Source organism: Calidris pugnax, unplaced genomic scaffold, assembly GCF_001431845.1.
Source record: "Calidris pugnax isolate Ruff unplaced genomic scaffold, ASM143184v1 scaffold20, whole genome shotgun sequence".
NCBI lineage: Eukaryota > Metazoa > Chordata > Aves > Charadriiformes > Scolopacidae > Calidris > Calidris pugnax.
The window spans coordinates 23,642,916-23,655,726 of record NW_015094510.1 but is presented as its reverse complement, the minus strand read 5'-3'; the positions used below and the strand labels follow the sequence as shown (position 1 = coordinate 23,655,726).

At 54.6% G+C, this 12,811-nt stretch overlaps 1 protein-coding gene across 1 annotated transcript; it reads left to right on the top strand.

Moving 5' to 3' along the window:
* Positions 1-1,181: 1,181 nt before the first annotated feature.
* PDX1 (pancreatic and duodenal homeobox 1) lies at positions 1,182-5,548 on the top strand. Its single transcript, XM_014965832.1, has 3 exons — positions 1,182-1,257; positions 1,292-1,732; positions 5,160-5,548. The coding sequence occupies exons 1-3, from the start codon at positions 1,182-1,184 to the stop codon at positions 5,546-5,548; spliced, it is 906 nt and encodes a 301-aa protein (XP_014821318.1).
* Positions 5,549-12,811: the final 7,263 nt, after the last annotated feature.

The following is a 12,811-nucleotide window of genomic DNA, read 5'->3' as shown; positions in this document are numbered from 1 at the left end:
GGCTCAATATTGAATCAAAGGCTCGGTGTGCTTTCCGAGAGACGGGGGACGCGCGTGGGTTAAGAGCGGAAACTCATTTGAAGTGTAATGGACTGGGCGGGTTTATGATCCCGCGGAACCGGGAGCAGGAGCGGGGTACCGGCAGCCTCCTGCCCCACCGGCTCGGGGGATGCATCGCCCCCGCCCCCGCCGAGACGAGCCGGGATTAGCCTAACCCAGCCCCCGCACCCGGGCCCCGCCGCGCCGCTCCCCGTGGCCGCCCTAGACCGAGCGGCGGCTCCGCGCCCCGACGGCGGCGGCCGGAGCCCCGGTGCCAGGGGTAGGCGCCGGGGGAAGAGTCGGTGAGAGGAGGCGGACCGGGCAAATAGGAAGCGTGCCTGCCCCCGAGCCGGCCAGAGCGGCCGCCGGGGCCGAGCGCAGGGAGGCAGGGAAATGATCTTTGTCCCTTTCGGCAGCTCTCCGCCTCCTCATAGCCTCGTCACCAAGTCAACCGGCACCAGCTCGGAGCAGATTATCTCCGAGGGTCAACACATTGCGGCCCAAGCCGCGGGGAAGGCTCCCAAATTTACCCCTTGGGCAAACAATCCGCTGCCTATCGCTCGCTCCGGTGATAGCATTGTGGTCCCCGCCGGCCGCATCCCCCCCCCCAGACGGGGGGGAAGAGGGCAGAAAGGCGGTCCTTGCCTCCTCCTGGGGCCTCGGCACACCGATGTCCCCGAGGGAGAGACCCCCGGCGCACCTTGACCGCCCCTGGGCACCCGCATCCGTGGCCGAGATGCCCCCGCAGCCAAAAGCCCCCGGGTGCCAAACACTTCCCAGGAGCCGTGTATCTCCCCCCGCCCCGGTTCCCCGAGGGTTTTCCTCCCCCTCAGGGGGGCTGGGGGATGAGCGGCCCCTGGGCAAGCGGGATGGGGGGGAGGAAAACGTGGGTTCAGGGGCCGTGCCTCCCGGAGCGCCCCGCACGTCGGGGCAATCCCCTGACCCCCTCCCCGACCCCGCGCAACCCCCGCCGCGGGGCTTCAGGCCCCGAAGCAGGGAGCGGCGGGGTCGGGGGGTCCCGGGACCCGCTCGGTTAAGGGGAGTAGGGGGTTGCGTGGCCGGGGCCACCCCGAGTGGCCTCTTATGGGTCGCGCCCCGCCCAGGAGGGCTGCGGGAGGGCTCACGTGGGGGGAGCGGCGCCTATGGGGAGGCGGCGGGAGCCGGGCAGGGCGGCGGGGCCCGGCGGGGCGGCGAGCTGTCAAAGAGGCATCCCGGGCGGCCGGGAGTGAGAGCAGCCCTATGTGTCCCTAAGCTGCCAGAGACCCCCCCTTTCCCCTCCCCTCCGCGCCGGCCCCGCTCGCCATGAACGCCGAGGAGCAGTATTACGCCTCGGCGCAGCTCTACAAGGAGTCGTGTGCGTTTCAGAGGGCCCCGGCGCAGGATTACAGCCCCAGCCCCCCCGCCTGCCTGTACATGGGCAGGCAGCAGCAGCCTCCCTACCCCGGCGCCTTAGGAGCTCTGGAGCAAGGCAGCCCGCCAGACATTTCACCTTACGAGGTGCCCCCCATCACCGAGGATGCCGGGGTCTCCCACCTCCATCACCACCACCACCCTCATCTTCCTCCTCCCCACCAGGACGCGCTGCCTTTTGCAGACGGGGCGGACACGGGGGCGATAGAGGAGCCCCGGGTGCAGGTGCCTTTCGCCTGGATGAAGTCCACCAAATCGCACGCCTGGAAGGGACAGTGGACCGGTAAGACCCGCCGCCTCCTTCTGCCGCTGTCTCGCCGCTTCGCTCCCTCTCAGCGGGCAGGGACTCTCCCCTGCACCGGCCCCGCTCCCGCCGCTCGGCTGTAGCGCGGTGGCGCGGTCCCGGAGGGTCTCTTCCCTGGGTCGCTCCTTCTCCCCAGCCCCCCAGTACCCGCAGCTGTGGGGCCGCTACCCTTGGGTTGAACCCCGGGGTGGGATCCGGCCTCTGATCCCCGCCGGCGGGCTCGCCGCGCCCCGCGCTGCCCAAGCCCTAAGCAATTATTAACGAATTATTTTTTACCAATTAACTAATTGTCGCCAAGTCGGGGCGACGCGCAGCGTCTCCCCAACGCTGCCGCCCCGCAGAGCGAGGGGTCTCAGCGGCGCTGCCGTTCCGCGGGCGCGGTGGGCTCCGCGCAGGGCGAGGCCGGGGAGGTGGGGGGGGGGCGCGGAGACACCCGCGGGGTGGAGCGGGCGGGGAAGCGGCGGGCAGGACGGCAAGGGCAGGGTACAACCCGGCTGTCCGCCTCCCTGCGCGCAGCGGCACCCGAAAAACCCGGGGCAGCCTCCTTGCCCCTCTGCGCTGCGCCCCCCCGGCGCCCGGGCGGCAGAGCCCATCTCCCCTCCCGACTCCTCCATCCCACCCCGCTCCTGCTTCCCCGGTGGGTTTTAGCCGTAATTGCACTTTTATTTATTTTTTTTTTTCCAAGTGAAAACCCAGGGACAGGGGAAACAATGCACAAACGAAGCAGAGGTGCCAGCGAGGGGAAGAAACTCTATCTGGGCAGAAAGTTCCGCTGCCCAACAATATTTCTGCCCCTGCCCGCACAATGTTATCGTGTCCTGCGCCTTTGTCACGCCTATACGGCAAATATTATATTAATGGCTTTGTTCAAATAGACAGTTGAAAAAGGGACCGGAGTGTTAAAATCACGGTGGAGTAGTTTGGGGATTGCACGGGGAGGACGGAGGAGGGTCCCCAGCCCCCCGGGAGGCGCATCCGCCGCGCAGAGGAGAGGAGCGCGGCTCCGCGCCGCGGACTCGGCGGCCGAGATTGTGCCAGGGGAGGGGGGAAATGGAAATCAGATCGTTTTCCCTGTATTGAATGAATTTGGAGGAAGGAAAAAAAAAAGGGGGGGGGGGGAAGGGAGAAAATGGGGGGGAATAAATAAAGCCAAACTCTCAAACTATCCCCTTTTTTCCCCTGTCTCCAATACCTGAGGAATTGCAAACCCCAGGCAGCAAAACGAAACTTTTCCCGTAAAAGGCGAACCCCCTTCCCTGCCCCGCCGGGCTCTCCCGGGAGGTCCGGGCGAGGGCTGTGCTGTGCATGGGATGTGCGTGCGAGCACACGCACGCGTGTTCCTGTTACGGGGGGACGCCGCACGCCCGGGCAGCACACGGGGCGCGGCGCTACGCGGGGCGCTGCGCAGCGCTGGTGCCCAAACCCCGGGATATTTGCACGATTTATATCGCAAAGGATATAAATGATGTATTTATTATTTTTTTTTACGAAACCCTTCGGGATGCAGGCTTCCATGAATTCCGTGGGGAATTCTTCCTTGTTAGTGCCAAGAGAGAGATATTTTTTTATTGCCAGAGAGGCCGCGGCCGAACCCGGCCTGGTGCCACCCCCCGTGCCCAGCTCCGGGCTTCGCCGCCCGCGGGGGCCACCGGTCACCTCCCGAGGGTCGCCCCGTCCCGCGGGAAGGGCACGGCGAGGCCGCGACCCCTCCGACAGACCCCCCGTGTTCCGCCTCCCGCCTGACCTTCCCATAACACAGCCATTATTTCAGGTACATACACCCACCTGCGTGTATATAGGCTTATATTTATACACATTTTATGCATATAGAAATATTTTTAATACATAATTTATATCTATATATGCACACAGAGACATTTCATGTATATGCAAATAATTTTAGTATATAATTTATATATATATATGCGCACACATAGGTTTCTATACATAGGTTTGCATTTATGAACATTATTTATATGAAATCATGGGAACGGTTGAGCGGCGGGAGAGCCCGCGTAGCTCCCGTCTGAAATGGCTGTTTCGGTCTGGCTGGCCGTGCCACCAAGGGCTGGGGTCCCTGCCCTGGCCACAGCAGCTCTGAGTTTCAGTGCTCGCCCCCAGACCCTCTCCCCGCCGCCGCCGGTACCACCCGCGCCCCCGGTGCCCACGCAGGACAGCGGCGGCCGCGCTGGGAACGGCGATTCCGCTGCTGTCGCTGTTCACAGGAACGAAAAATCCAAAGTTTCGCCAACCTGGAGAAACGGAGGGGCTGCGGTCCCGCTCCCGGTCCCGCTCCCGGCCTGGCAGCCCCGTCGGTGCCCGTCCCGTTGCCTCCCGCGGGTAGCCGCGGAAGGGCCGAAGCCTCCGTGGGCCCGGGGCTTCTCCGTGGCGATATCCCGCGCGGCTCCCAAACTCCTGTTTCGTGGAATTTCTCCCCACTTTTTTTGCGGCTTGCGCGAAGGACGGAGGCCCGATCCGAGGCCCCTTTGGGGAGAGCCTCCCGCTTTCCGCCGCGCCGCCTCCCCGGGACCCCACCGTCGGTGGGCCCTCCGCTGGCGGGGTGGCTTCTCCTCCAGGTCCTTTACCGGGGAGGTGAGATATTATTTTTTTAAATATTAATTTTAATATTTTGGTTTGTGCGTGTCACACAAAACCAGCATTTTTCATCGTTATTGCTTTGGTTTGGTTTTTGTTTGGCTGGTTCTTTTTTTAAATATTTTTTTTCCATTTTGCTTCCGTTTGCGGTTCCTTGAGATTGTCCTTTCCTTCTTTTTCTTTTTCTTTTCCTCTTTTTCTTTTTCTTTTTCTTTTTCTTTTTCTTTTTCTTTTTCTTTTTCTTTTTCTTTTTCTTTTTCTTTTTCTTTTTCTTTTTCTTTTTCTTTTTCTTTTTCTTTTTCTTTTTCTTTTTCTTTTTCTTTTTCTTTTTCTTTTTCTTTTTCTTTTTCTTTTTCTTTTTCTTTTTCTTTTTCTTTTTCTTTTTCTTTTTCTTTTTCTTTTTCTTTTTCTTTTTCTTTTTCTTTTTCTTTTTTCTTTTTTCTTTTTCTTTTTTTTTTTTCTTTTTTCTTTTTCTTTTTCTTTTCAAGCGAATCTCGGTAATTGCCAGGTCTTGGACCCTTCAGAGCTTTCGGCGACACACAAATGGTGGCGGCTGAGCGTTTCGCCCGGCTTAATGGATGGGGTTTCCCTGAAAACCTCCACCAAATTATTATTTTAAAAGTATTAAATTGTTACAAAATAAATTAGCAGCAGTCCTGACAGCCGCCTACAGCATGGTCTCGCTGTGCGGGGCCTGTAGGGCTCCCCGAGGCTGTCACCTCACCCCGCTCGCTTCCCCCCGCGTGTCCCCCGCGCCGCGCAGGGGTGCGGATGGCCGGGCTGGCCGGGGCTGACTCTCTCTTCTCTCCAGGGGGTTCCTACGTGGTGGAGCAGGAGGAGAACAAGCGGACGAGGACGGCGTACACCCGGGCGCAGCTGCTGGAGCTGGAGAAGGAGTTTCTCTTCAACAAGTACATCTCCAGGCCGCGGCGGGTGGAGCTGGCCGTCATGTTGAACTTGACCGAGAGGCACATCAAGATCTGGTTCCAGAACCGGCGGATGAAGTGGAAGAAAGAAGAGGACAAAAAACGAGGGGCGGGCACCAACAATGACCCCGAGCAAGACTGTGTGGTGTCCTCCGGGGAGCTCCAAGGCAAGGAGGATCTACCGCCGTGCCCTCCCGGGAACCTGCCCTCGGGGGCCTCCAGGGACCTGCTGGCCCCCAGCCTGGCCCCCAGAAGGCAGCAGGACTCTCGGTGAGCCGCCGGGAGCCCCGTGCCTCGGGCCGGGGAAGCGGATGGGACGGAGGAGAGACCCCGGTTGCCCTCCGTCGCGCCGTGGCCGACCGACCCTCGTCCGCCTTCCCCCGGGGAGACTCGGTGCCTCCCCTCCGAAACTCCCCCTCCTGCAAAAACTAAATGAAAGCCGTTCGGCTGCAGCAAAGAAAGGCTCACCGGGGGCTTCTCCCGCCGGGATGGCGGGGAGCCCGGCCCCGTTCCCTCCGGGCACCCCACGCCGCAGCGGGCCCTCCGGGGCAGCTTCCCCCGGAGAAGGGGGGATCACGGGCGGGCACCGGCGGTGTCTGTAACCCTGGGGGCGCGGAGCCGTCTAAAAACCGGAGGAGAAGCGGGAGCAGGCTCCTTACCGCGGCCGCCTGCCCGGTCGGCGCAGGGTCCCGCCGTGCCCGGCGCTGCAGAAGCGCGGACGCGGAGCCGGGCATCCCAGACCTTCCCGGGGCTGGACACCCCGACCTCCTCGTCCCTTCCACAGGTCCCGGGGCATCGGCTTTACCGAGAATTCCCCTTGGACTGCTACTCGCTTCTTTGGAAATTGGAACCTGGTTTGTTTCGTTTTCTTTTGCCTTTGGGAAAAAAAAAAAAAAAAAAAAAAAAGGAAGAAAGAAAAATAAGAAAAAAAAAAGGAAGAAAGAAAAATAAGAAAAAAAAAGCCCAAGTGTCCTGCGGGCAGGATTTGTCTCCCCTGATGACCGGCTCCCCATGACGGGCACAGGTAGCCAGACCCTCCTCTGGGCTCCGCCAGCGGCTCCGCGGCCGTCGGGGCTCCGCGGCGGGCGGCGGAGACTCCGCGGGGCGCAGGTCTGTCCTCACCTGCCCCGAGGGGTGGCCGCAAGCCCGGGGATGCGACAGAAAATCCACGGGTGATCTCCGGGCAGGGGACAGAGGCAGATGGGGTTGCGAGCCGAGAGCTGGACGCGTCTGGCGCAGTAGGGCTGGTCCCAGGGACATTATTTTGGGGAATAGCTCCTGCCTCCCATCCTCCTCTCCCACAAGCTCGGACTCTGCCTCGGAGAGAAGAAACCTCCCCGCAGCTCCCAGCCTGGGCTGCAGGGAAGCCTGGCTCCCCCGGGCTGGTGCCGGGCAACCGGGGCTCGGCCGGCGACCGTCCCGGCCCCAGCCCGCCTTCTCCGGTGCCAGAAAAATCATCAAATCAATCAGGAACAGGCATTTTGTACACGGGAAACTGTTCCAGCGACCGCTTAAAATAGTGGCGGAAATACAACTAAGTGGGGGGAAAAAAATCACACCCAAACTAGAAATGGAAAACAGCGGCGGGAAGGAGGCAGGAGCTGCCCGGGTTTGCGGTGGGTCAGGAGGATCTGCCTCCTCTCTCCAGACCTGCCCCCGGCAGCAGCAACCCCTCCAGCATCCCTCGGGGACCGCCACTGTCCCTCACCCCTCCTGCATCCCTCGGGGACCGCCACTGTCCCTCACCCCTCCAGCATCCCTCGGGGACCGCCACTGTCCCCCCCGCGCTGCGGGTCCGGGAGTGCCATGGGAGGAGGAAGAGGAGGAGAAGGGCCTGTCCCACCCTGGCCAGAGGATGTTCCCAGTCCCACGGCTGAAAGCGAGGGGGAGAGAAGCAGCTTGCCACAGCTTGCTCTTTTTTTTTTTTTTTTAAATTTTTTATTTTATTTTCCCCCTCCATCTTACATGAGACTTTTCACAGTAAGCTGGAGACTTGAGCTGAAGGTGTAATTCGTCTATTGCTTTTCTTTCCTTTGGGGGCATCGAGGTGTGTGAGCAAACAGGGACGTTTCTGGCCATTTTTCCTGCAAGTTGCCTGAGAAATTTATCATTCAAGCCTATATAACCTTATTCATCAAACCGCAGTCAATGAGTGAGAACTTTACTGATGATTATACGAGCAAAATTCAAATAAAGCTGTTCAGCATAAGAAACAAGCACCGTATTAATTAAAGTAACATTTATCGAACTTTTGGGGATCATAAAGCTATTTTTAAACCACAGTATTTCCAATCACTATTTATTAGCATCAGCCTGTCACTGGAAACATGCAGTGCAACCATTGCCACGTACCTTTTGACATTTCTGACACTGAAATTGCAATTCGGGGTCTGCTACAAAAATGGGTCTGGCTGCAGAGAAAGAGAAGTCTATCCCACAAAATACCACGGTTTTCTGCCAGGAATTGCACAGTGCATTGCCCTAGGTAAACAGCACACACGGTGTCTGAAATTTTGCCTGCCTTTTCTCTAATACAACACGTTCACTTTCCATTTTCTCCTTGCATTGCTGTAAAAAAAAAGAAGTTACAGAATTGACATGAATTTTTTGACCACGGTGCCAAGGTATTTTTATGAGTGGAAGTAGAACCAGACCTGCATGATTTAGTGTTAACGAATAAAGTTTTTTTTCTTTAAAGAATTGACTTAGTTTATGGGTTTAGCATTTTAAAAAATGTATTTATCTCTTACAACTGAATCAGTGGGAAAATTAGCATTAACTGAATCAAAACATCTCTGGAACTTTGTAGAGGTAAAAGTTTAGGGTAATCTCCTGGCAAAGCAGCCAGCCCTGCACCGTGTGGGGAAAGGCAAGGCTGACATGGAGAGCTGTAAGGCTGCTGCAGCTCGTGCTGTGTCATTTCATCAAAATCAGTTGTCCAGAAATATCTGGTTTTTTTCTGAGGAGGCACTCCTCCACCTTATGAAATAGCTCGTAAGTTATATTTAGACATCTTTAACCCTAGGATAAGTTTTCCACGTGAAATTCTAAAAATCATTATTTTTTAAAATCAGGGAAGAGATTAAAAGCATTGGATTTTTTTTACTTCCTTCTTGGACAATCCTCAAGTCCTTTAGGCATGTGTGGGAGAGGTATGTCCCCAAGAATCATGTGTTGACCCTGTTAATTATTTTAGAGAAAAGCTGAGAAAGATTTAGGGCGATTTTCCCCTCCCTGGGTGCACCTGGCACAGGCACCTGAAGCACCAGGAACTATGGAGACACCAGTTCTACCTGTGGCTCTGGGGGAAGACAGTGAGGCTACAGGTCTTGATGTGGCTTTGCACGGGCAAGGCCTTTACTGCCCCTGCTTTGCTCAGATGAGATTTGCACCCCAATACTGCAGCGAAAGCTTTCCCCTCTGCCTCTGCTTTACTGGGATATTGACTGGTATTACATGAAGGACCTCCCACATACAGGACCATGTCCCAGAGCCCTGCAGGGCTGGCCATATGAAAGGTGGGACTGGGAGACTGTGCTTGTCCCTTTCCATTGCAAACCCATACATCTGCCTGAAAATCCTGCCATGTTTTTATGAATAATTATGCCTATAAATCAATTCTGAAAGCAGTGATTTAACCTAAGCTGTGAAAGTCTTTCCAGTCTGACACTGAAGCCTGCTACCTCCCACGCTGCAGTTGCTGGTGCCATGGCCAGGACTGAGGAGAGATGTTGCAAGCTGGGAGAAGAAACATTGCTCAGAAAGGCTTCAGTACTGTGAGGCCCTCCCAGAGATGGGATGCCAGCCCTGCAATGACCACCAAAGCAAGGTCTCTTGTGCTGGATAATACACCTTACAATGTGGTCACCACGTGGAGCAGAGTTGGCTGGGAGTTAAGTGTCGTGTTTTGAAGCTTACTTGGGGGAGTAGAAAGAAATGTCATTGGGGTCCCTTCACTCCTGAAAGCTTATCAGGTTGTTCTTATGAGAGGTTTTCACAGAAGTGTAGGCAACTGACACACACATGGCTTCCAATAACCTGTGGCTCAGAAAGGCAGTTCCCTCCTTACTTCCTTCTACCCTGGATGAGGATAGGAATGACCAGATACTCAAGGATATTTTTATGGCAGTCAAGAACGTGTCTGGTTTAGCATCTAGAGAGGACAACAGAATGTGGAGACACTATGTCTCCCATGTTAGTAGTGAACGCTACCTACTTTCATTTGTCCACAACTGCCTCATGATCCTGTCTCACTGGCTTCCAGCACGCTGTACAATTTCTTACTGTGCACCCCACCAGCACCATAGCTGTGAGCATCAAGAATGGAGAAACAAAGGGGAAAGTGCATGAAAGCAAGGCTTCTCCAAGTTTCTGCCTTTTTCCATCTCCTCTCCTCCCACTACTTGCTGTCCTCATATGCAGCTCCTCTGTCTCTCAATGCTTCTATGCTTCGCAACACATGCAAGGACAAATAAAATGCAGAGGAAATGAGCTGGGTCCCTCTCTCTCCCCGGCATGCCTCGGTGATGAGTCAGACCTGGCAAACCTTGTGCCTGGAGTAGGAAACTCAAACACGTGGTTCCTCTACTACTAGGCCTCATGTACTTGCTGCCTCCTATCAAGGCTTGTTCCAGGAACCATTTGCTTCCAGCAGCAGCACCACTGAAAGGAGGAGAGGCTGCAGTTGTGCTCCCTCTGAGATGTGTTTAGGTGACACTCCATGTACACAGGAACCCTGATGACTGGCTCCATCCACCAGGATCCACTGGACACAAGAGGCCTTGGCAAACAGGCATATTCCTCATGGATAACTCAAAAATACATTGAGAAGGAAGAAACTTGAGAGATGAGGTTGAACTGGATCAACAGGCCAAGAAGAGAAGCATCTCAAGCAGGTGTGGAGCATCCCACTTTGAAGCATTGGCAAAGAGGGATTGCTGGGCTTTGTTTCATGACAGAGCGGTCTGGGTATGAGTTGGTGCCAATGGCCACTTCATGTCCTCCCTGTCCCTTGGCCCAGACTCAGGGGGAGAAAAGCATCTGCTCAGAGATGCCTTGGCGCAGTGCGCTCAGAATTCAAAAGTAAAGCACATTTATCAGGGATGGAAAGCAGAGGGTATGATGGTCTCCACTTGCATGGCTAGACTTGACAGCAGATAGTGAAAAAGAGTTGTCTCCATGAGAAACTGGTAGCGTGCTGGTATTTTGTCTGAGCAGAGGCAGTATGTGCCATTAAGTGTTGATCTGTGCCTGTTTTGGACATTCCCTGCAAACCTCAAAGCAATGAGCAGAGGCAGGCAGGGACTGCTGACTTCTCTGACCTAAGAAGAAGCCAGAACCTGGAAAGGGACCTCGCTTTGGAGGGAACGGAGGGCACCACAGCCTGTGCCAGGAGACCAAGCTGTCTCAGGACCAAGGTGGAGCTAGGGGAGGGACACCAAGTCCTGGACTGTGCAGAGACCTGTGTTTGAACACCACTTTCCTGGGCCCAAACCCTTCTCCAGAGAAAAGCAAACAGTTCCCTGCTGGGAGCCTTAGCTGGGTGCGGCATCGTAGGGCTCCAGAGCCACGCTTTGAATGCAACCCCTCCTGGAGAGGAGGCAGCACCCCCCTGCAGCAAGTGGCAACGAAGCAGATCCCTTGCATCCTGGCTTTTAAGTACACTTCAGCACAGCTGCCCAGGTGCCTCTGACTCAAAATGCCCATCTCTCACTCCCTGCAGAGCTCCCAGCAGCGAGAGCTGATCTGTCATCTGGTATGCCCTCTCTCCTTTTCCACTGCTAACCCCTCGTTGGTGAGTCAGTATTTGGCTAAGGGTGAGACTGCGTGAGGTGACATTGCTCAAGATAAGCTGGTAGAATAGCAAGTCCTGTTTTTTTTTTCAGTCCACTCTGTAAGCTGAATTTTTATCCCAAGAATGAAAATTGGTGAAAAGGGGGAAGAGGGTAAATCCCCTCTACTTTGAGGGCATCAAATCCTTTACCTTGGAATGAATGTGGGAAGGCTAATTGTGAAAGTCACAGCTGGTTCCTGGAGTTGTGATTGGAAATGTGCTCACAGCTTCATCCTCTGCTGCCACCTCATCGATTGGTTGGTTATATTAATCCCATAGATCTTAGTGAGACAATTTCACTTCAAGTAGAAAGAGGTACATCTGAGGGCAGGTGTGCATGACAGAATTTCAAGCTATGCAGACAGACAGACAGAGAAAAGGACCAAAATGTTTTGACCCTTGTGTGGGAATGAAGGGTGTTCCTTAGGAGCATGCCCTGAAGGAGCAGAGAGAACAGAAACTGGACCCACTCTATCCTTCTGCCCAAAGCAGGATCACTCTCGGCATGTTGCTCTGTCCTCTTCACTAAGACCTACAAAGCTGCAGATTTCCCAGCCTTCTTCTGTTCCAGCACACTATTATTCCTGCCATGAGTGCATTTTCCTAACGTCCAACCAGTCTTATCTGTTGCAGTTGTAGCTTATGGTTTCTTGTCCTGTGTCTTGTCGTGTCCTGTATTTTTCCTCTTGTCCCTTCTCTTTCTAACATTCTCCCAAGAAGCCGAAGGACAAGATTTTGAGAAGGAAATTAATTTTCTAAGCAACTTATGACATCAAAAAGCTTATTAGATACATCAGCAAGAGTGGTTTCACCAGAGCTCAAGAAACAGAAGGTGAAGAGAATGGGCCTACCAGGTGAGTAGAGAAACAGCACCCCAAGCAGTGATGGAAGGCAACATCATCAATGAGTGGACAGGCAGAAGGATGAGCTGGCAGCTGAAAGTAGGAGGGGTCAGAGTAGAGGCAAACAGAGGCTGAAGGGGTTTGGTTTGTTATGGGGACAAGCCAGAAGGAAGCATTAATGGAGAAGGGTGAAGAAAAAGGTAACTGATGTAGTGCCAAGACCTCAACAGCCACAGGATTATGATGCCAATGAGCTCATTAGCTGGGAATGCTGTTCTGCTTCTAGGGAACAAGTCATGATACAGAAACCAGGTGCTTTGTGTATTTTACTTAGCTGTTAATTGCAGCTTGCACCTTTCCTGAGGAAGCTTAATTCCCCCTTGTGATGTGATGGAGTTTGTTCCCCTGTCTCTACATTCCTCCTGGTCCTTACACTAAGAAAAAGTGTTGTGATTCTAGCAGATATTTCCATTTCTTGCAGTTTCTCTGCACTAGTTTTTATTCACTGTTAGATGTGGAGTTTGTTCCAACTGTTCCTGGTCATTACAGCTCAGGTATACACAGCGCAGCTTGTTCAGGGCTCTAAATGTAGCTCTTTTTAGCAAAACATCTCATAGAGCTGCCTCACAGTTCCTGGGAAAAATCATCCCAATTGGTTTAGATGCAGGCACTGGAAATTGTCAGGAAAACTGCAGAGATGTGGGAAATAAAAATCCATTTGGGGTGGCAGATTTATGTCCCACTCCAGCAAAGTCCCATTTTCTCCTATGCCTGCTTTTATCCTGTCCTCTTAACTTGGCCCTGAGAAGTGAGGTAAGCCACACACCAGCACTGCTCAGGGAAGATCTAAAGAATCCTGCCC